The sequence below is a fragment of the Carassius auratus genome, chromosome 21, assembly GCF_003368295.1.
Source record: "Carassius auratus strain Wakin chromosome 21, ASM336829v1, whole genome shotgun sequence".
NCBI lineage: Eukaryota > Metazoa > Chordata > Actinopteri > Cypriniformes > Cyprinidae > Carassius > Carassius auratus.
The window spans coordinates 21,729,164-21,753,429 of record NC_039263.1 but is presented as its reverse complement, the minus strand read 5'-3'; the positions used below and the strand labels follow the sequence as shown (position 1 = coordinate 21,753,429).

The 24,266-nt window shown below is 36.1% G+C and overlaps 1 protein-coding gene across 3 annotated transcripts; it reads right to left on the bottom strand.

Annotated features, from left to right (window-relative positions):
- Positions 1 to 5,344: 5,344 nt before the first annotated feature.
- LOC113038923 (uncharacterized protein C18orf25-like) lies at positions 5,345 to 21,365 on the bottom strand. Of its 3 annotated transcripts, XM_026196736.1 has the most exons (5): positions 21,167 to 21,364; positions 18,385 to 19,140; positions 8,627 to 8,704; positions 7,335 to 7,428; positions 5,345 to 6,265 (listed from the first exon to the last, which is right to left on the bottom strand). In XM_026196736.1, the coding sequence occupies exons 2-5, from the start codon at positions 19,067 to 19,069 to the stop codon at positions 6,100 to 6,102; spliced, it is 1,023 nt and encodes a 340-aa protein (XP_026052521.1). In that variant the 5' UTR covers positions 19,070 to 19,140; positions 21,167 to 21,364; the 3' UTR covers positions 5,345 to 6,099. The 3 variants fall into 3 exon arrangements, with proteins under 3 accessions (XP_026052521.1, XP_026052522.1, XP_026052520.1); XM_026196737.1 differs by lacking the exon at positions 8,627 to 8,704; XM_026196735.1 differs by lacking the exons at positions 5,345 to 6,265; positions 7,335 to 7,428; positions 8,627 to 8,704 and adding an exon at positions 12,760 to 13,538 and having other exon boundaries at positions 21,167 to 21,365.
- Positions 21,366 to 24,266: the final 2,901 nt, after the last annotated feature.

Genomic DNA, 24,266 nt, shown 5'->3' with positions numbered 1-24,266 from the left:
TGTTTTTCTACAGTGATGTGACAGAAACCATTTTTGGATCTCTAAAGAACCTTTCGTGTTCTTAAAAGGACAATTTTCCTAGTAAGAACATTTTAATAATCTAAAGAATCTTTTCTCACTATAATGAATAACCTTTGTGGAAATGGAAAGATTCCAAAGATGTTTCCTCGCTGAACCATAAATACAAGTAAAGAACCTTTATTTTTCAGACTGTAACGTGAAGTGTGAGGTAGCTTCTGTCAACACATATGACATATTCCAGATTTGATGTTTGTATATGTTTAGGCCGTCAGAAACATGATCAACCTGTTGTTTTGTGTTTAAAAAAAACTTTTTTTTGATAGAAAGCACAAGTAAATCACAGACAGAAGGACAGGGCCTGCTGGCCATAAAGGGGCCTGGTTGCTTTGAAAGACTATACACTCCATATGTCAGCCCTTACCCGTCCTGAACCCCTTCCCCCAAACACACACACACACACAGTGATTATCTCTGCTCCTTCTGTTCATACTTCTCACCACAACCCCTGTGAAGACCCTCTCTCTCTGCTCCTCCAATTATAAAGTAACACGTCTTACTGGACCTCAATTACGCTGCTTGTTATGAAGAAACCTTTCTCTTACATTTCCTGAACTTAAAAGTGTTACTTGACTTCCGCACGATATAAACAGTATCAAAAACAGTCTATTGTTTAATTAAAATAACTTAACATATCATTGAACAATGTGCAAATCCATGACCTTATCAATTCATTTACTGTGATCATATACTGACAGCTTGTAAAAGTGAACAGACCAGAGAATTAATAGTTTTGATCAGCGTGGTTGCATTAAATTGATCAAAAGTGACTGAAAAGACATTTGAACTTCTTTTGGAAGTCTTTTGAATTGTTGATTTATCAAAGAACCCATAACTATGTTTCAATATCCACAAAAACCTTAATGTTTTCAACACTGATAATCAGAAATGTTATTTAAAAGCAGCAAATCAGTGTATTAGAATGATTTCAGAAGGATCATGTGACACTAAAAATTCAGCATTGCATCACTGGAATAAATTACATTTGAAAATAAATTCAAATAGAAAATAGCTATTTTAAATTGTAATAATATTTCACAATTTTTACTGTATTGTTGTTCAAATAAATGCAGCCTTGGTGAGCAGGAGACTTGTTTTTTTCTTTTTAAACATTAAAACATGTTTTAGGTTTTTGGCCTTAAACTCTATTCAAACTGAATTAAGTCTCTTATAATATCTTGGATAAAAATAGCAGAATTCATACCATCAAACTTTTTGTGAAGTAAAGCCTGAAGTAAAACTCACATTAGCATACAGCTGCGGTGTCTGGATGAGGGAAAACTCCTATTGCTTTGTCATTAGGGATGAACAGAGCCTCTTGTGGCAGGTGCCTAGCTGTGACCTCCGGGGGTCAGAGGTCACCGGCTGCTTTCCCACACTGGAGTCTGTATTACACAAAGTTTGTCTGTTCTCTGTGGCACTCAAGCATTCACAAGTTGTTAACTCATTTTAATAAAAAACACAAGAAATCACAATTGTACTCTTTAAATATCTCTATTTATTTATCTTAAAATAGTTTTATTTCTTCTACATAAATGTAATAAGGAAGAAAGACTTGCGTAAGCAAAAAATATGAACACTCTTTTGCTGTTAATTTAAAATACTGTCAAAATGAAACGAACAAAAAGAGAGTAACATGATTAAATTAAAGAGAAAGTGTTTTTCAAATGCAGTGGAAAACCAAGTAAAAACCCAAACCCCTCGTGTCACATGACTTCTATGACGTTCGGTCGCACAGGTCTGTCCCTCTGTTGTTGGTGTTTTAGGATTCTTTAATGCGTCTCAAATTACTAAACATTCCAACAGGAAACACTAGACACATTATTGGAGACCAAACACAGGCGAGGAGGAGGAGGAGGATGTCATCAGAATGATGTTCAGTTGCACCAGCACAATGCTATGAAATCTGAAACATAACATTTAGAAATGCTAAGAAATAAGAAGCCAGGTACGTCAGCGAGAACATTTGACAACATCTGGAATAGTTCAGATGTCATCTTTAACTCAGTTCTATGTGGTTCCAAACCCGTACAATGCCATACATGGAAAACCAAAAGAGAGAATTTTGTAGAATCATGTTCTCTTCCTTACAATGAAAGTTTTATGGGAACTAATGCTGTGGAGCTCCAAAAATGTCATAACTTCTAAAGCATTTCAGTGCACAAAAATATAATTAAATGCACTTCTGGAACTTAAGATTAATATGTTAGATAGATGTCTCTCCTTCTTATCAAGGCTGCATTTATTTGCTTAAAAATTTGTATTATTATGAAATATTTGTACAATTTAAAATAACTGTTTTCTATGTGAATAGGGTAAAATGTAATGTATTCCTGTGATGGAAAGCTGACTATTCAGCATCATTCCTCCAGTCTTCACACTTATCAGTGTTGTAAACAATGCGGATAATAATTTTTTTTTCAAGATTCTTTGTTGAATAGAAAGTTGAAAAGAGCAATTTATTTGAATTGTAATTTTTTTGTAACTTTATAAATATCTTTACAGTAACTTTCAATCAATTTAATGCAGCCTTGCAGAATAAAACAATCAATTACCTTAAAAAGCACTGACCCTTTTGGAACATTACTGTATAGAGACCATACGTATGAATATGCATAAGTGAAAATGAGATTTGAGAGCTCCGTCTTAGAACATTTTCATTAAACAATTCCTTAAATTTGCATGAACTAGTTTAGTAGTGGTTTAATGTCACTTTTGGAGATTTACAGCATCTGTCGCCATCTTTTGTGTTGTACAGGTTTAGAACAACACGAGAGCGATTCAATGATGATGATTTTAGTTTTATATGTGAACTATCCCTATAAAGCATCAGCTCCGAAAGCATCTCTTTCATCCCAGAGAGTGCAGGACTGTCTCTGTGCTCTTTGCTAACACAGGAAGAGCAGATAGCACACATTCTGGGAATGCTAGTGTCCACAGGCACTAGTGACAGATGTGCCCAATTTTAACTCTGAAAGGACTTCCTTTCCGTCACAAAAGCAGCCTGAACATGAGGCAGCAGCTGGCTTCACTATTGAGGACAGAGAAGATAAAATAGTCTGAGAGTTTGAGAATGGAAATTGCTTGCGCTTGACAGAGGGATGCGTTTAAAAGTGTAAAAAAATCTTGTTTTCAGATGACAGGAGAGCTAGTTAAGGAAGAAAATGAAAATAAAGAAAGTACATTTCGCTGCTACTCTCTGTTTTCCTGCTTTGCAACTTCAATTTCCCTTTTTCAGTAAGCTGTTATTCATTTCCTGTGATTGACAGAGGCAAAGGTCCAATCAAACTCTTAGAGGGGCGGGGCACAGTTAAAGGCGGGGCTAAGTGAGCCAAAATAGCCACCGGCACAGTTTCAAAACCTGCAGGGTTTGATGGTGATACACAAGCTAAAAAAAAAGCAGAATAATTCACATTCAGGTAGTGAGTGCTCCTCACACACAGTGGTCTGACAAGAGACAATCATGAGGGAAAAAAACTAAAGAAAACCAACCTTTCTCTATATCTGACGGTAGACAGACTGAATATATTGCCAAGACTCAAAGTTAAAGGGACGGTGTGCCCAGAAATGAACATCTTGTCATTATTTAGTCCCCTTAATCCAAATAAAAACCTGTGGGACGTTTTCTTCTGAGAAACACCAAAGGAGATGTTTTGAAGAATTTTCATGTTGCTCTTTTCCATATGATGAACGCATAGTGACTTTCAATCTCCATAAATGAGAGTAAAGCACCATAACACTAGTCCATATCAAATTTGAATGGAAAAAAAATCAGCATGAATACTCTTTAAATCATCTTCAAGCAGAAAGTTAGCCAAATGGGTTTTAAAAGACATGAGGGTGAACAAATGATGACAGGTTTCATTTATTGGGTGAACCATCCCTTTAATACGCAGTTTTCAAAATGCATATTCATATTGCTCTTTGAACAAATGATTTATATATGTAACATCAAGTAAAACACAGCAAGTATCAATAAATAGCTTCAGTTGTGTATGGGATAGCATGATGCAACCATAGAAACATGAATATAAAACAAAAGTTGTGGTTAAACTGCTTAAAAACGCAAATTAGACACCATTTAGAACAAAAATCACTGCTTTTTCTCATCACATATTGATTGTATTCACAATAAGATACACTACAGGTCGAAAGTTTGGAATTATTCATATTTCTTTTTAAAGACGTCTATTCTCCCCACCAAGACTCTATTTATTTGATTAAAACACAGTAACTAATATTGAGAAAATATTATCATTTCAAATAGCTGTGTTCTACTTGAATATATTTTAAAATGTAATTTATTTCTGTGATGTGCAGCTGTATTTTCAGCATCATTCCTCCAGTCTTCAGTGTCACATGATCCTTCAGAAATCATTCTGATATACTGATTTAATGCTTAAGAAACATTTATCATCATCAGTTTTGAAGAAATTTGTGCTGCTTATTATTTTTATTTTTAAATGTCTTTACGGTCACCTGTAATTAATTTAATGCTGAATAAATGTATTGATTTCTTCCTTAAAAAAATCCTTAGCCCAAACGTTTGAATGGTAGTTTATCACTGTTGCAACAAATGATTACACAGCAAAAATGGTTTATTAAGAATAAGAATATTTGTATAATAAGAAGACTGGAGTAATGATGCTGAAAATACAGCTACGGATCACAGCAATGATCAAAACATATTTACATAGATGCTTATTCTAAATTATAATGATATATCACAAATATTAAAATGTTTCTATATTTTTTTTATCAAATAAAAGCAGCCTTGATGAGCATAGCACACTTCTTTCAAAAACATAAAAAATTCCAAACGTTTGACTGCGGGTGTATTTGAATAAGACGTTCCACTGGCATAATAAAAGCAAGGGCCCATTTCATGACAATGCAAGATGTATGAAGATGCTCTGAAAACCTCTAATGCTCAGGACACACACACTCGCTCGCACACACACAAATGTACTGTGAAAGCAGTATTGGGTGAGGAACACACACTCCAAGGATTCTCCCCACACAGCAGAGCAGCTTCAAACGATTGATAGTGAACACACACACACACACACACAATCTCTCTCTCTCACACACACACACACACACACACACAGAGCAGTGGGGCGCTCGCTAAGTAAGACCAGCAGGTCTCGGCTAACAGCTCTTCAGCAGCTAAACAGGAAGTTACATCACAAAAACGGGTTGGGGTGGTTCAGCAAGTGACTCCTGAGGACGACAGCAGGATCATGTAAGTGTGGCTGTTTTTTTGGGGGGGGCGAAGTGACTCAAAAGAAGAGAAGACGTTGAAATCTCAGGTTGTGATAAAGTAAAACATCCCCCATTTGCCATTATGAAATGAGCGATTAAACTTTCTTTGGCTGAATCTCACAAAAATGCCCCAAAATCAATAGAAAGAAATAAAGAAATAAACAGGGTATTTTCTAAATTTGACATGTTCATAAACAGTCTAACGTAGAGCATCCATGGATTACAGCAATACAGAAAACATTGACAAGGAGAAAATTATTTTAATAATATAACACAATTACTTTTTTTTAAAATCAAATCATTACATTTTAACTATTTCAAATGATGGTCTTTTTAAAAAATGACTATCAATAAATGTCAATTAAAAAATCTTAATAGTCTTGATTGTTTATGGCTCGTCTTGATTTTGGAGTGAAATATGACCATTTTTTGTGAGATTCACCCATTGACATTGAGTATTAATTTCTATAAGGAAGCCCCATATTTGGTTTTTATCTCAGACCAGTATGACGTTTATCATGGGTATTTGCTCATTAACCATTACCACCCGATAAAATCTGCTGTCATTTATTCACATTGCTGTCTCACAGTAGCAAGTAATTCATCAGGCAATATCAAAGTGTATCAGAAGCAAACATTGAGCAGTTTGAAGTGTTTTTCATTTAATGAAAGCATCGTTCTGTGTTCTGGTTTGAGTCACTCGGCCCACCAGACACATGTATATGAGTGTGTATCTAAGCGTGTGAGTGTGTTTGATCACAGCAGGTATCTGTGGCGGTCTTCATCCAGTGTCAGATCCACCACCTCAGGAGGAGGAACCCAGACGGACTGCGCCGAGACGGACGTCCACTGAGCCGGGGCTCTCTGCTTCCAGGAAGAAAGCGACTGGATGACTCCACCACGAGGAAACCTGGAGACCACGCTGAAAATAACATCACAACAGTCACAAAATAAACTCGTCAGAATACATAGTAGCTTGAAAAATGAAATAAAAAGGGTTTCTGCTGCTCTTAATCCACCCTTCAACATATGAAGGTCTTAAAAACACTTAAATATGAGCTCAAAGTTGGCAACAAATGTTGCATATAGTGCAAAAAATTAATACCTTATTTGGTATTTATGCCTTGTTTCATTCAAATATGTAAACATTCTCAGATCAAGAAAGATTTAGGCCTACTTGAGTTACAAAAAGTCTGAAGAAAAAGTGACTATGCTTAAAAGAACAACATGTGTATCAAAGGGGAATGAAAAAGTTGATTTTTCTGAGCCCATGGGGAGATATTTTTTTCTTGTTCTAATATCTTTCTAACTGGCAAATATTTGCTCTGGATTTAAGCACAAACTTAATTTCTCAGAAAACTAGATTTTAGATCTCAGGTGGTTGTATCTTGATTTAATAATGTTTAGATATTTGTATCAGAAAACAAATACTGAGAATGATGCATGTAACATTTGAGGCCATGACTTTATGAAATTAAGACTTTCTGCTCCAATTTAATGCCTTCATTAATGAATTAAGACTTTTTAAGAAAACCTTGTTCATGATACCCAACGCATTTAATAAATGCTAATGATTTGGTCCCTTTTATAAAGTACTAAAATTAAGTCAAATCCTATTTCCTGGTTGCATATACAAATGGCTAGAATCAAGATCAGGTTTGTTGCATTGGGTGTAATATAAAGCATTATGTATAGGAGCTGCAACTAGTCATTTATTTATCAAATCAATCACTTTTTATGGTTTTTGCTTCTAAAAAATAATTTATAATAGTCTTAATATTCAGTGTAGTTGGTGGTAATATTCAGGTTATGATACAAACAACAGGTTATGATACAAATCTACAAGAATTGTTGTTTAAATTCACTTGAACTACCAATTTACAATTCTGAAAATTATTGTTTAGAACCAAAATATGATGTGCATGTTATTGATTACCTAGTTAACATATGAATACTACTAAATGACTGCTGAATGGCGAGGATGGGCTCACCCGGCGTTCTCTTGAACTCCAACGATCTCCACTTCACTGTCTGTGGACGCCAGACTCACCTGAGACGGCTGGACTTCTACTGCAGGAACTGCACCTACACAAACAACACACTTCATTCAGCAAAAAACCTACAGCTTCAACATTCACTGCCATCCTCAGAATGAAATGTGAGAGAAACTGACGTAACACGCCAGGAACACAACACGCATGCACAAAAACACGAATGCGCAAACAGAAATCAAACTGTCTGGATTTCACTTCTACATACAAAATGTCCTGTAGTTGAGGTCAGAACATATTCATCTCAGTAAATGTGAGGTAATGGCTGCGTCACAATATGAACACTAAAACTATTAAAGTGCCCCTCTTATGGATTTTTGAAAATGACCTTTCATGCAGCGTGTAACACAGCTCCAAGTGAATAAAAACATCCTGCAAAGTGTTAAATCTGAAAGTGCACCGTGTATAAAGTTACTGTCTTTTGAAAGAAAGAGTCAACTCTGAATCATTGAAACAAGTCGTTTTTTAAACAAATCTCAAGCCCACTTGTTGGTCTTTTCCTATTGGTCTGAATAAAAACGCAAATTCATTCTTTGCCACTAGATGCCGCTTTTGGAGCAGTAAAATAACGGTTTCCCCGTTAATGCTGTAAACAAAGCAGCACTGCACTCACAAACACTGCTTTATTAGGCATTACAGGTGAGATGAGATGAAAATAAGACCAATTACTGCAGATTTGCATCACGCAAAGGAAGGGTTTGGAAAAATGTATCGTGGAGCGAATCGTTTGGAGAGTCGTTGAGCAAGTAAGATAAAAATGAATGCATATTATAAGACGATGAAAGTGTTTTTTGATCTTGCGTGCATGTCAACCTGTTGTTGGGGACACCCAAAACCAAAATATGAATGTTTTATTACCCATAATAGGGGGACTTTAAACGCAACGTTTAACTTACACACGATTGATTTTAGTGGAAATTGTGGTGGCCCCAGTGGTTCTGCAAAAGTAATTTTGTTCAAAATTAATTAAATTGAATAAGTTTATTAAATCACACCCATAATAACAAAGTTACTGTAGGTGCTTTCCAATTTTGTGAACGAAAAAGGGTGAAATTGTAAAAAAATTCAAAAACGTCTCTTTGGTAGTGCAAGGCATTGTGATCTAAAAGCATTGTATTGATGCACTTTTTTTTATTTTATTAAAAAACAAGTTTGCTAATCTAATATTAGTATGCCAATTGAGATGCAGCCATTGCATGTGAATGTACAGTCATACTACATTAGAAACGAACCTGAGAGCGACTGCGACTGCTGTTCCTGTTCGGAGTGAGTGTCCGAAATATCATAGTGTCCAATCACTGCAGGACCCACTGCAACACACACACACACACCGTTCAGAAGATTCGCCAACGTATCTGTACAAGCAGAACTCTGCAATCACATTAGTTCCTTTGGAAAATCTATCTATATTTCCAAATGCTGGATTAAAGATTAAAGTGAAACATTAAGTGTTTTGCTTTTAGGTTTACACTGCTTTTCTATCATGCTGCCGACTGCCACAGATCATTAAATTATTCCCTAAATAAAAAATGTAATTTAAACCCCATTTACATTAAATGCACAATGGATATTTTACAGGCAATAAAGCATTAACCCTCATTCTGAGATAAATTTTGAAGAATGCTGATGGCAGTCATTGACTATTGTACATACTATGGAAGTCAACAGCTACCGCCAACTGTTTGGTTACCAAAGTGTCTTCTTTTGTGTTCAACAGAAGAAAGAAACTCGTAAAGGTTTGGAAAGAACTTGAGTGAGAGTAAATTACAGAATTTTCAGTTTTGGTGAGCTGGAACGTGTTACACTTGCGGCGTTCATAGTCAAAAATTATCAACAAATAGTACATAAGTTTCTCTTTATGCGATATTATCACCACATATTGGATTCAAGCTTATCATCTTTTTTTTTTTTTTTTTTTTTTTTCTGAACTACATTATTGATCTAAGCTTAGTTTTTGAGAAAATCCTGACAAAACTATCCATAAATAATACCTTTTTTTCACTGGAAAAAGTTTTCAGGATCCCTTTTTCCCCCACAATGCAACATTTTCTAAGAAAAAAAGGATATTCAACAGTAAAAAATTATTAAAGGTTTTAAAAGGTTAGTTCACCCAAATAGCAAAATTATGTCATTAATGACTGACCCTCATGTCGTTCCAAACCCGTGAGACCTCCGTTCATCTTCAGAACACAGTTTAAGATATTTTAGATTTAGTCCGAGAGCTCTCAGTCCCTCCATTGAAGCTGTGTGTACGGTATACTGTCCATGTCCAGAAAGGTAAGAAAAACATCATCAAAGTAGTCCATGTGACATCAGAGGGGCAGTTAAGAGATTTTTGATGCATTGAAAATACATTTTGGTCCAAAAATAGCAAAAACTACGACTTCATTCAGCATTGTCTTCTCTTCCGTGTCTCTTGTGAGAGAGAGTTCAAAACAAAGCAGTTTGTGATATCTTGTTCGCAAACGAATCACTCGATGTAACCGGATCTTCATGACCAATTCACCAAATCGAACTGAATCGTTTTAAACGGTTCTCGTCTCCACTAAGCATTAATCCACAAATGACTTAAGCTGTTAACTTTTTAACATGGCTGACATTCCCTCTGAGTTCAAACAAATCAATATCCCGGCTCGTTATCTGGCTCGGCTCGGTGTTCATCTTCAGTTCTCTCTTCACAGCAGTTCAGTCAGTGTACTGTTTGAGTAAATGAATTACTCCGGGTTATTGGTTTGTTTGAACTCAGAGGGAGTGTCAGCCACATTAAAAAAGTTAACAGCTTAAGTAATTTGTGGATCAATGCATATTAGAGACGCAAACCGTTTTGAACGATTCAGTTCGATTTGGTGAACTGGTTCAAGAAGATCCGGTTACATCGAATGATTCATTCGCGAACAAGATATCACAAACTGCTTTGTTTTGAACTCTCTCTCACAACAGACACAGAAGAGAAGACAATGCTGAATAAAGTCGTCGTTTTTGCTATTTTTGGACCAAAATGTATTTTCGATGCTTCAAAAAATTCTAACTGACCCTCTGATGTCACATGGACTACTTTGATGTTGTTTTTCATGAGGGTCAGTCATTAATGACATAATTTTGCTATTTGGGTGAACTAACCCTTTAAGACTACAAAGACTATCTTTTTTCCTTTATATAATAACATGCACTGATGAACTGTTCCTTATAAGACCAGGAGGATGTTATTAAATTCAGTAAATATGGTAAATTTTTTCTTGTTTTCAAAAAACGTTCTACAAAATTGTAGTCTGTGATAATGTCCCATACATGGACATTAAACGTAAACTAGCTGGATAATGAGGCTATGAAAAGTAAGGCAAAAAAACAGATGAATGCTGGTAAAATACTTGTATATTTATTTACCAGCTCTCAACAAAGCAGATATCACAGATCAACTAGGTGTTACATAGACATGAAAACACAACTGAACGTCGCCAGGCACACTTTTACGTTCGGTGAGGCAGTAGTATAGGACATTAAAAATAAAGAAAACATTTGGAACAAATAAAAAAAGACATCCATCTCGGTTGACTTATTTCTTGGTTTCTAAGGAAGGAAGGAAATTCTGTCCTCCATCTAAAACATTATGACATTAAACTTAGGCAGCCAGGTTATTATAACACCAAAAAGGCATAAAAAATTAAACAATCTCCTATCAGACACTCTGTACACTAAAGCAGTACACCAAATAGCTTTCAAGTCCTCCTGTAAGTCCATAACTAGAGTAAACATCGAACTATGAGTTTGTGTTCGTATGGAGGAAGCACATGACGTGCCAATCTCGTTACTCTCGCCAGCACATATTTCACCCTAAAATCAAAAAGAAATTACATGAAATTATATTTGGAAATATAATTAAGCCCATTTATATGCATATTAATAATTTTGAAATGGTGACATTAGCGACTAAGAAAAAATTATCTTATTGCATTAAAATGCAAAAAAAAAAAAAAAAAAAAAAACTTTTTATCAGTATTTGTTCTCCTGCATTTAATTAGATTTTGTTTTTAATAAAAAAATTATTATAGGATTTTTTCGAAACCACAATGCAATGAGAAGCACCAGCTCAAAGTAAAAACAACCAGATATGAATTAATGTGTAACTGTCACTAAAATTATTTCAAAATGCATCAAAAGTTAATGCTTCAAAATTTCAGCTTTGTTGTTTTTAAGTAAACATTAACTTTAGGGTAAAATCGCCTTTAAATAGATATGTATAGCTAAAAAAGTGAACAGCATCTCTTGCTTTACACATTGTGTCCAGAAGTAGTATAATCAGTTTATTGCATGTGCATCACAGACTGTTTCTATCAGTGTTTGATGTTCGTTTGCGTGTCGCAAGTTAGTATTTAGCATAAAAAGCTATGTACAGGCTGTCATCACATTACAGCTCTCTGTTGTCTGCTTATATCATGCATATTCTGCTTTGGGAGAAGCGATTAAATAAGAACCTAAACCAATCCACAATGCAAACAAGAGATCTTTGGTAGACATGCCGGCCCAGATGAAGACAATGAGACACATGGGGGTCGATGCGAAGTCTCATGTGGAAATAACGTCATGAAACAGTTCTAGAGACCAGACAAATGAATATTTTAAACGATTCATCTCCAGGTGAAGTGGAAGACACTGGCTCTCCCAAAGAAATGAGATCGCAAAGGCACTGAGTGTGGAGGGCGGCCCTGAGATGGCAATATAAAACAAACAACGGAAGAAAGACACATGAAGTTAAAGAAATGTCTGTCTGTCTTTATTCATCCTCATGCTGTTCCAAACCAGAAAAATTAAATTATTACGCCAAATCTGAGTTTTAGAATATTCAGGATCTTTTTTACAATGGCAACTGGGTCTGTCAACCTCCAAAAAAAATACAAAAAAGCATAAAAGCCTTCCATATAACTCAATATTTTTATTAAATATTTTTCATATTTTTATAATTCAATGGTGTGTTTTTTTCGTTTCATTTTTTTTTTTCATTCAAATCATTTCTAAAGCCAGGGTTTTTATAGCTATTTGTCCTGTTATGTAAAACTAATTAATAATTAACCATTTCATCTCATTTTTATTTTTCATGTTTTTAAAATTCAATGTTGTTTTTTTATTTTATTTTTTCCTAGAGCCAGGGTTTTTATAGCTATTTTTCCTGTTATGTAAAACAAATTAATAATTAACCATTTCATCTCATTTTATTTTTGATTAACCAAAAAAAAAAAAAGAAAGTTAACTGAAACAGACATTTCTCATTTTAATTTTGTTTACTAAAATTATATACTAAAATAAACAAAAATATGAAATAAGGCAAACACACACATATATATTTATATATAAAGTTACATATACAGATAAAAACAAAACTACCAAAAATGACAAAAACTACAATGAAAAAGTAAAAAAATTTAAACATTCAAAAATGCATAAAACTATAATAGTATCATATATTAGCATGATACTAAAATAACACTGCCTGGAGCTTGACAGACTCAGTTTCTTGTTCGCTTTCATCAGATTACCACAATATCCCTTTAAAAAAATGCACATTTTGTATTGCATGCAAGAAAGCCAAATGGGTTCAGAAAGGCATGAGGATGAGTAAATGTTTCATTTGCAGGAAAACTGATCCTTTAATAGGTAGAAGGAGATAGATGTGGAAGCCAGAATGAAGATGAATTTAGTAAGAAATAAAGAGAAAGTTTGTGCACTGTCCTAAGCCTCCACTTCAGCAGTCGGCACAGTGATGTTGTGTCAATGTTCTTTAAACGTTGGGTTCAGATGGCTCTGCGCTTCCATTGACACCAGCAGTCTGAGGCGGTGGAACCGTGATGGCGCTGAGTCGAGCCATCTGATAGGCCGCCAGCGTTTCCTGGGACTCCGACGACGGCAGAAACGAGCTAACATGGCTCCGCCCCTCTTGATTTTCACCAGACGAAAGGTCATCGTCTGAATGCAGGCGGGTCAGTCTGTCCATCCACACACGAAAGCGCTCCTCGGTCTGTCTCTGCATCGCGGCGAATCGTGTAAGAGCTTCCTCCAAGACTCCGCCCAGGGTTCCACTGGCCACGCCCAGGTCAAGATGGCCCCGCCCACGTGCTGAAGCTCCAGAAGCGTCCGCTCGGCGTTGGCCAGCTTAAAGACAGACGGCAGTGCCGAGAGAGAGACGTCAGACACACAGGAAGGCAGAAAGCGGCGGCGTTATTGCGTGCACACCGGCGAGCATGCTGGGGACATTCATGCAGCTCTCGCAGTGCATTCTGGGTACAGTTCACCAATGGTCACATGACTAAAGACGGCTTAAAGATCACACAGTGAGGAAGATACCAGCTTTTTCACCACCGTAACACCAACCAATCCTCAGAATATTACATCTGAAGAAATAAAGACAGAGGTGTAACAACTACAGAGGTTTGAAATGAACCGGTCTGAAAAACTACTCTACTACTACAGCATCCTGTTGTTCAGAGACTTATCAGAGAGCAGATGAATTTCTGAACAATAAATGCCATCCTGAGAGATAATCAATGAGTAAAAGATAAATTAATAGGATATTACGCAAACCTTATTAAAGACCTCACAAATTATGCGTAATACAGGAATGTTATTAAGATCAGATGATTTGACAAGCTTTTTGAAAGTGGTGAATGTGCACAAAAGTTATATAAAGAATGAATTTAGAGGCATAACTTCAGAGGAAAATACCTTAGAAACATTGCTTGTGTTGTAATTGCTATCTAAAACCATTAATAAATTGACTTTGTTGACTAAAAGCTAAAAAAAAAAAAAAAAAAAAAAAAAAAATTTAAATATTAGGTGAAAGTTAGTAAGTTGGAAATGTTGCCTTGACAATAAACTGAAAAAAAAAATTGAAGATAAATGACTAATATTACTAAACGCAAAACTGAAATTAAAGCTATAAAAGAAATAAAAATGCATAATGACAAAAGCAGATTAAATTACTAAAACTAAAATTAAAAATATACAAAAATACAATTTCAAAATTTGAAAACAAAACAAATACTAAAATAAATTGGCAAATATTAAAAATAAAAGTGAATCCAATAAATACTACAATGATATAATAGTAATAATACTAAAATAACACTGCTGCAAAAGCATCTGCTTTAAAAAATAATAATAATATTTATAATAACACGCTCCACCAACGATCACATGTACTGAGATTCAACTCATGCCATGCCAACAATGTGGCCCCAAACAGGAAACCGCCCCCTGGTGGCCCAACAATGACAATGCATTTCCTAACTAACAAGCATATGTAGAAGAACAAATGAACAGAAAACTGCAGACACATTACACACAAGCCACAGATAAAGGACACAAAGACAACAGATACTGATGCATATGAAAGACAAGACAGAATGAAGAACATCTTGTGATATTCTAACGCAAACCTTTCATCCAATACCTGATATTATTGACCTCCTCCAATCAAACAGACTTAACTCTGCATTCATTACAATGAAATTCATTTTGTGCATCAGCATTCATTGTAGATCAAAAATATACTTGATAATAATGTCATTGTGTTTAATTGCTACTTTAGAGAATATCTATTGCTTGAACTATTGTCTGTAGAAAAGCAACATCTTTGGACTATTAAACGCACAAAAACGTTACGCAAGGGTATTTATGCTGTGTATTTTGTTATACTTGACCTTGGATTTGAAAGCTTGTAAGGAATATTCAGAGTAAGGTCAGAACGCTGTTCTAAAACATTCCTCACCTGCTGCTTTGCAGTATGAGGTCATTCAACATGCATTCACAGAAACACACACCTGACCACTGCAGGAGACTGGTGTGTGATTGACCCGATCTATGAGTGTGTGTTTATTCAACCGTTCCATCATTCAGGAAACATGCACCAAACAATGCATGAGAGAAATGAAACGTCTAAATGGCTTTACTGCAGGTGTTGCTTTGTTTCGAGACTACAGATGGGAATCTTCAGTTTCGATTTACTCACAATCTGATTCCAAAACGATTCTCGATGCATCTCAGTGGATTTTAGTGAGATTTTATACTCTTATATAATATAATACATATGCCCTCATCAAAAAACTGAAATAAAAATAAATCAGTATAATCTCAAATAACGTAATTAACATTAATAATAATAATCTACTAATAAAATTGATTACACAATGATCAATTAAAAATAAATACTTAAAAAAAAATTACTATAATTTTACTGGCATCATTATAGATATATTATATAAAAATTTTCCCACACCTTTTCTTAACCAGTTAAAAACAATAAGTACCTATTACTGGCACCATATAGTTATTTTTTTTTTATTATACAGAAAAGTAATTATTTATTGAAATAATAATAATAATAATAATAATAATAGTAACACAATGATTCTTTAAAAATAATAAAAATAAATATATTTAATTGTTGTGATTTTACTGGCACCATACAAGTTATATTTTTTCAGTCAGATGAGCAATTCTTTATCGTAATCAGCATTATTAAAATACATTATCAATAAAAATATTTACGATAAATTTGTTTAAAAGATCATAAGTTAAAAATTTAAAATGGCATTTTCAATAATAATAATAATTATTATTATTAATAGCAATATAAGTCAATAGAAAGATAAATGTTTTGCTCATTGGCACTGTTATATTTAAGTGAAATGGTCAGATAAGTAATGTTTTATTGTCATTAACGATATTATTATTATCAACAGCATATTTACTAATAATATAGAAAAATCTACCGATTTAGTTATTATTATATGACACTTAAGTCATATTGGTTGTTACATAATAAACATTCTTCATCATCTGAGGCCCCGTTTACACTCGAGTGTTTTAGATCTAAAACGCATAACGTTTGCTATGGTGTCGACGATCGTTTACACTACTCCGGCGTTTTTGACTCTGCGTTTCACTGTAAACTGACCAAAACGAAGACTTTTGAAAATGATGGCGTGGCTTCCCATATCTGCTCTGCGTATCCTTGAGCAGCGTGTGTACACAATAACATCATGCTCACTCTTGTCAAGCACGTAGACGTGTCCGTGATCTAAATGATAGGGAATGTACAGATCCATATCTATGGCTATACCTGCATAAATGGTCATGTGACATGCATTTTAGGTTGCAACAGTCAGAAATGCCAGTTTAGGCCAAAGGTGTAAAATACTTGAGTAATTTTACTTGATTAATGTACTTAAGAATTATTTTGGGGGATTTTGTACTTTTGTACTCAACTACAATTTAAAATGACTACTTGTACTTTTATTTGATTACATTTCTGAAAAAAAAAAAAAAAAACAGTTCTTCTTACTCCTTACAATTTTATTTGATCTTGAAAAGTATATTGTATTCTTATTTTATCTTATGCACATTAAATATGGTAAACAGAAGCTCAAACGTGTGCCTGACATGAGAACTAATGATCATTGTTTTCATGCATCAAACACATTTCTACTTCAATTATGACTCAAATGTCTGGCTTCAAAAGTTCACCATCAAATCTGAGGAAGCATATTGAGGTAGCAAAGTTCCGTTTTCCCGCCAAAAAAACGTTCAATATTTGTTCTGTTTTAAAAGAGCCATTAGCTATGTAATATATTAGCTGAATGCACCAAATTGAGTGCAAATGAAATCAGTGATGAGAATTTAAATAGTTAATATTTTTATGGGATTTTTTAAATATTACAAATCTCCAAAACAGTGTTTAAATAAACATTATATGCTAAATTAATTGTAATTCATATTTAGTGATGTTCTTGTTGTATTAACAGTATATCATTATATGAATCATTAAATAGGAATTAGGTGTCAGTTATTTTTTTTAAAATCTTTATAATTACATGCTTATCTCATTAATCTAATTAGTCACAAATAATTTTTTAGTAATATTGGCTAAGAAAAACACTCTAAATGCCCCAAATAGACAGTGACGTTGAATAGACAACACAAATAAAGTGTCCTTTAAAAACGTTAACGGTGTAGGTTTTAACTCTATTGACTCTCCTCATTAATTCAACACGTTCTTGTATTCTGTCTGGAATATATTTCTAGCCTCTCCATCACATCTTGCTCTTCAAAGGGATAGTTCTTCCCAAAAATGAAAATTCTCTCACCATTTACTGGACCTCTGTCATCCCAGATGTTCATGACTTTCTTTCTTCACATGAACACAAGCAAAGATTTTTAGTCCATATAATGCAAAGGGACAGGACTACTTCAGAAACCACACAAAGTGAACTAGACGGTCAAGATTCAAATATTGGTATCGTTTCACAGTGATTCAATAACAGGGGTTGCATGAGTTAGTCATATTCTCTTTGTGTATAGTTTCTGAAGTGTCATTTTGGGATGTCCCATACACTTGCATTATATAAGGAGAATTTTTTTTTTCTTCTAAAACTCGTTGTTTGTGTTTGTGTTCATCTGATAAATGTAAGTCATATAGGATGGCAAGAGGGTGGAAATGATGGAGTTTCCTTTTAATCCCTTTTCCAATATTTTACTTCTTTTTTTGGTGTAATGCTAGGTTTCATTTGAATTGTTGTTGTTGAACTAAATATACATGTTTGACCTGTGCCATTGCATTTTTTCGTTCTCTCACTTTAACGATTCTTCTGTATGTCTGTAAGAAAATAAGTACTTCCACTTTAATACTTGAGTATAATTTAAAGTTGTACTTTTACTCAAGTATGTTTTTTTGTACTTTTATTACTTTTAGTTGTACTTTTATTCAGTGAAGAGTTTACTCAATTAAAAGTACACTTGTACTTTCACTTGAGTAAAATATTTGAGTACTTTCTACACCTCTGGTGTAAAGTCTTAAAACGAAAATGCACTGGTGTAAACGGGGTCTGAGAAAGGACAGTGATGCATCAGCGAATCGATTTGTTCAGGATCTGTTTGTGATATATGCGTGTCCACACAAGGTAGCCTAGACAAAATGCTGTGTGTGTGTGTGTTCAGTTACCTGGTGCATGAGAGTTGACTCTCTCTCCATCGTTGTCGGACGAGGCCGTTAGTGGCGAGGATGAGGATGAGTGAGCTGTGATGTCGCTGTCGCTGGTGCTGCTGTCCTGAAGCACGTCAGGTTTGCGTCTCGCCGCAGCCTCACGTTTCTGCCGCAGCTGTCGCATGCGCTGCTTCTGCTGCTGGCTGCGCGGGGCTCTGACGCGCACGCGCCCGTTTACCTGCTTCTGATGGCAGCGATTCTTCTTGGCCGCCATTGTCACGGAGGGCGTGTCACTCTCAGAATGCGAGCGCCGTGACTTCCTGCCGGCCGTTTGAACGGGCGCCGGAGCTTCGTCTGCCGACGAGTCGGAGTCTCCCAGGTGACCGGAGGAGGAAGGCGACCGCTGGCAGACGGAGGAGTCGCTGTCTTCCCGTGCGCAGGACTGGTTGGCGGCCAGAGGTGGGTCTGTTTCATGCGGCTGCCCGGCGGCGGAGTCTCTATGAAGCTCGTCTAGTAAGCACGGCATGGAGAGCAGGCTGGGGGTGGGCTGTTTGTCAGGACTCTGAGAGCTGATTGGTTCCTCGCACGTCGGCGAGCTGGTGGGCGTGGTCTCTTGTCTCAGGGGCATGTCCTGCTCTTCTGTTGTGGCACCACCCTCTGTGGTGCATTCAGGGAGCTCATTGGCCTTCTGGGCATCAGTCATCTCTGGAGGGCGGGGCCAGGGGCGGAGTCTCTGAAGTGGCAGTTGATTGGTGATAAACGGGGGCAGTTGACCTAGAAAACAGGAATCAGTGTCAATTCCAAGCCGATTGTTCTGATTTTATTGATTCATTTGAATTTCATGTTTTGCCACAATTCAATTAATTTTTTTAATTAAAGAATCATGATTTTGAATATAAATGACCAAATATTTGAATTTGACACTCTGACAATAAGTCAATGATGGCAGTAAAGAGAAAAGAACGACTCAACAGCATGTCGTCACGCGTGATTAAGCGCTCATGTCAAACAATGCGCTTGCAGTGGAATAAAAAATAAATAAAAAATTCAAGAAGATGGAAGTTGAACTTCTTTTAAGAAATGGAAGTGGATCCGTCAAACGTGTCCATGTTTATAATAGAAAAAAGTTGAATGGAAAAGCAGCGCAATCTAATGAAAATCCTGTGAACTATTACTGTATGTCTGATATTTCATGTTTGCATCATGGTGACAGGCTGAAAGCTGCTGTTCATTGTTTTTACAGAACATTTATAGTAAAAAATACTCGACTGGTGTGTATTCCAGAAAGCACGGTTAACTTCTCATCAGTTAAACCCTGAACTTTCGGTTGATTAACCCAAAACCTGCTTACTTGAGGTTTGTTGGTTCCAAAAACGCGTCCTGGAGAAACTGAGTATGTTCCTGGTTAACATGCAAGACCATCTCAACAGATCGACGAATCGGAGAGTCTATGGAAAAAGACGCTAAGAAAAATCGTTTCTTCTTCTGTTCAAAGGCTGTTTGCATATTTGGTTCTAGGCCTGGCCGATAAAACGGTATCGATATTTATCAATGGTACACCTTCTTCGATATCGATATAAAAAAAATTCAATATAGCAGACGATATAGGCATGTCACTCATAGCACACACAAACCAAACACATGCTGAAATGAATCCTGCTCCTGCCTGTGATGAGGAGATTTTTTAATTTAAAATAGCATTTGAATATTAAGTGTGCATCAGGGAGCGTCATCAATGGCGTGCGAGATGCGGTGATCATGTAAGTGACATCGTTGTATTTTAATGTTTTGTTAGTCTACTCCAGCCCACGAGACGCGCTGCTGCTGCGTTATTCATTCAAAATATTAGAAAAGTATAGAAGCTTAATGCGGAGAAGATCCTGATAAAGGTTAAAACCGAAACCAAGCCATTCACACTGATGTATTCTTCCAACAAAAATATCCCATAAAACAAAAACACACAAATAAGAAGGAGCTTATAATATTTTGGGCAAGAACATTTTTTAAATGTCCTTTCCCCAATTAATTTTACATGTCTTATAACCAAAAAACTAACATAATTTGTATTAACAATATAATAACATGTATTATTACAATGCAAACACGCACAGACTTGACTGCCACAGGTCAGATTTCTGCATAGGACTATGTTAACAAACTGTAACATAAGGATTTTAGATACAATGTCAACTTTGAATTCGAGAAGTTAAATATAGATTCAGAAAGCGTAATAAAGGAGATCCCACATTCATGGCGATAGCAATTACAGCAACAAAACCAGCATCAGGGATGGTATTTTGGCAAAAACTGTGGTTACCATGGTCATAATGCATCCCTCAACCCTCATGTATGAAGATCTGTTTATGACGCATGCAACAGCTCTTATTTGCAATGAATAAACATCAATGCATACTTCCTCAAAATCCCAGAATCAATGTATAAATCATTGTGCATGGATGCAATTCAACGCAACTCAATGCATCAATTAAATGAACGGAAAACGTCTCTTAAATAATAACAGAGTTGGGGGAATGGTAAAACGAGCGAAAATAAATGTTGCATTATGTTACCACAGACACTCATCCTGCGACACACTGTTGCTGTAATACTTTCAGTCTGGAAGCTGCACTTTAACCGGTACACCTGCACGTCGCGTGGATATAACCCGCATTTGTGCATGTATAAACGCGTGCATTAATTAAAGTGAAAGTAGGTTTGGGACTAAACTGCAGAGGCTCAAAATGGAGAGGCGCAGTGACAAGAGCGCGCTCGATAGCCGTCGACAGCTGCTTCACGTTACCTGGTTCAAATCTGTCCTCATGTGTGGGTTCTCCGAAACATCTCAGGCTCGCAGCGCCATATTCATCAGGAAAATATGGAGTTAACTAAATATTTATGGAATAACTGTTGTGTTGTCGACTTTCCGACCGCTTTAGCGCAGTTTGCTAATTTAAAATGTCCCCACTAGCCGTCCCTGGAACAAATGTGTTCGTCATATCCGCTGCGGCGGAGCCGGGAAAAACAAAAAGCGCCACCGTGAGAATCGGAGAGGAACAGAACATCGTAGATTAAAAGTCAAGTTTATTACACGCTTTATTACATTATTTACACGCTTTAGTTTTATGGTTTACTTTCTAAAATTTTCCTTAATTTTTTTTGTTAATTATCGAGATAAAGTGTTCATGAAGTCTACTTTCTGCTCCAGCTGGGCATCCAGGGCAGCCTTGGAGAAAAATAAAATGTTTCATGAAAATCCCTATATTCAACAGAATAATAACAAATGGCAAAATAAAACTAAATTAATTAATAAAATAACCAGCTCTCGTTTGGCTTCCTCGATTTTCACCCATGCGAGGGCTGGACTTTGTGAAATTTTTTTTTTTTAAGTTCAACCGTAATGAAATTATTATGAAGTGTTATTTTAGTATTATTGACATACTATTATAGTTTTTATATTTCCCATTTTAATTTTACTTAAAGCTTTAGTAATTCTGTTAGGTGTTTATTTTTTATTATTAATTTCTTATGTCCATGTAGTTATGGCAGATGGAGTATTCTGACGACAACTTTTCATAACTTTTCTGGACCTTGACACAGTTATTTACTTGGCAGTCTATGGGACAGTCTCAAGCCAGTCCAGGTTTTCATCCAAAATATCTTAAATTGTGTTCCGAAGACGAACAAAGCCAGAGATGTATAAAGTACTAGAGACCCATACTTGAGTAAAAGTACAAGTGCTCTATCAAAAAAGTGACTTGAGTAGAAGTTGAAGTGCTCTTTAAGCACCACACTTAAGTAGAAGTACTAAAGTATTCAACATTTTTTGTACTTAAGTATTGCAAGTAGTATATTTTAAAATTTACTACTCAAGTACTGAAAGTAAAAGTACAAGTATTGTGTTATGTAGTTATTAAAGAAAGTAGTCAAAAGTTTGAACATATTGTTTTTACTATTTCAAATGATTAACCTAAAGGACAAACACAATTCCTTTGACTGTAACTTTTTGTAAACAAAAAAAACAGATTAAAGGGTTATTTCGCCCAATTTGCAAAATTATGTCATTAATAACTTACCCTCATGATGTTTCAAACATGTAAGACCTCCGTTTATCTTCGGGACACAGTTTAAGATATTTTAGATTTAGTCTGAGTGCTCTCAGTCCCTCCATTGAAGCTGTGTGTACGGTCTACTGTCCGTGTCCAGAAAGGTAAGAAAAACATCTTCAAAGTAGTCCATGTGACATCAGAGGGTCCGTTAAATATAAAAAATAGCAAAAACTACGACTTTATTCAGCATTGTCTTCTCATCTGTGTCTGTTGTTAGAGAGAGTTCAAAACAAAGCAGTTTGTGATATCCGGTTCGCGAAAGAATCATTAGATGTAACCGGATCTTTTTGAAACAGTTCACCAAATCAAACTAAATCGTTTTAAACGGTTCGCGTCTCCAATGCGCATTAATCCACAAATGACTTAAGCTGTTTACTTTTTTTAATGTGGCTGACACTCCCTCTGAGTTCAAACAAACCAATATCGTGGAGTAATTCATTTACTCAAACAGTAGACTGACTGAACTGATGTGAAGAGAGAACTGAAGATGAACACCGAGCTGAGCCAGATAATGAACAAAAGACTGACTCGTTCACGAGTCAAGAACCGTTTACGAATTCATGTCCGATTCGAGAACCGAGGAGCTGATGATACTGCGCATGTGTGATTCAGCGTGAAGCAAACCGACACACAGAGCGCTGGACCGAACTGATTCTTTTGGTGATTGATTCTGAACTGATTCTGTGCTAATGTTATGAGCGCGGGTAAACCGAAGGCTTGCATTCATCGCCAATGACATCATTGCGTCGAGCGCTAAAGAACTGGTGAACTGTTTTCTTCAACCGGTTTATTGAATCAAACTGTCAGAAAGAACTACTGGTGATCCGGAAACCGATGCAACCGGTTCTTGAATCGTGAACGATTCATTATCTGGCTCAGCTCGGTGTTCATCTCTCTTCACAGCAGTTCAGTCAGCACGCACAGTATTCTTAATCGCTTGATTCGCTCAATGATGTGCCAGCTTCATCAAACCTGCCATCTACAGTTCTGGCAGTGGTAATGTGGTAACGAGTAACGATGCAGCACATAAAAAAAATAACGTAGTAAAAGTATTAAACTCATCGAAAATATGTACTGAAGTAAAAGTGGAAGTAGGGGGAAGAAATAATACTCTAGTAAAGTACAGATACCGCCTTTTAGTACTTAAGTACAGTAGTGAAGTAGTTCTACTTCGTTACTATACATCTCTGAACAAAGCTTTTACAGGTTTGGAACGACATGAGGGTAAGTGATTAATGACAACATTTTCATTTTAGGGTGGAGTTCCCCTTTAAGATTAGGTTCCAGAACCACATTGCATCTCCACTAAGGAACATGCCTACATTATCTCATGCATGTGATGAAATGTGTTTGTGTCAGAGTATTATTGTACCTCCCAAGAGTTTGAGCACTTCAGCCATTTCCTCCAGCGCCGACAGCAGGTCCACTGTGGGTTTGGAAAGTCCTCCAGCCTGAAGTCCCGATGCCTGGAGAAGCACTTCTTGGAGATGAGCTTCTGTCAAGGACCAAAATGAAAGTCAGTAAGCCCAAACTGATCTATTCCACAACAAAAACTTGTACACTTACAGAATCGTAATGCATTTGTCAGCCTGCTTCTTCCATTGCGACCGTCTCAGAGTCAGCTCGTACAGGATCTCCACTGTGAATGTGTTCACTTCAACTCCGGCACCGGCTGCTGCCCAAACACCTTCTTGAGCCACTGACTCGACTGCAGTTACACAGTACATACAGATGAGCTGGAGTTACACAGTACATACAGATGAGCTGTAAATGCCACATGGAGGTGTTTGGAGA

Bases quoted from the DNA above. Each gene is read 5' to 3' on its own strand.
- LOC113038923 (XM_026196735.1), bottom strand. From the start codon at position 19,069: ATGACTGATGCCCAGAAGGCCAATGAGCTCCCTGAATGCACCACAGAG. The intron at 13,539-18,384 runs GTAACTGAACAC...TCTGTCTTTAAG, and splicing joins AGTCAACTCTCATGCACCAG to CTGGCCAACGCCGAGCGGAC.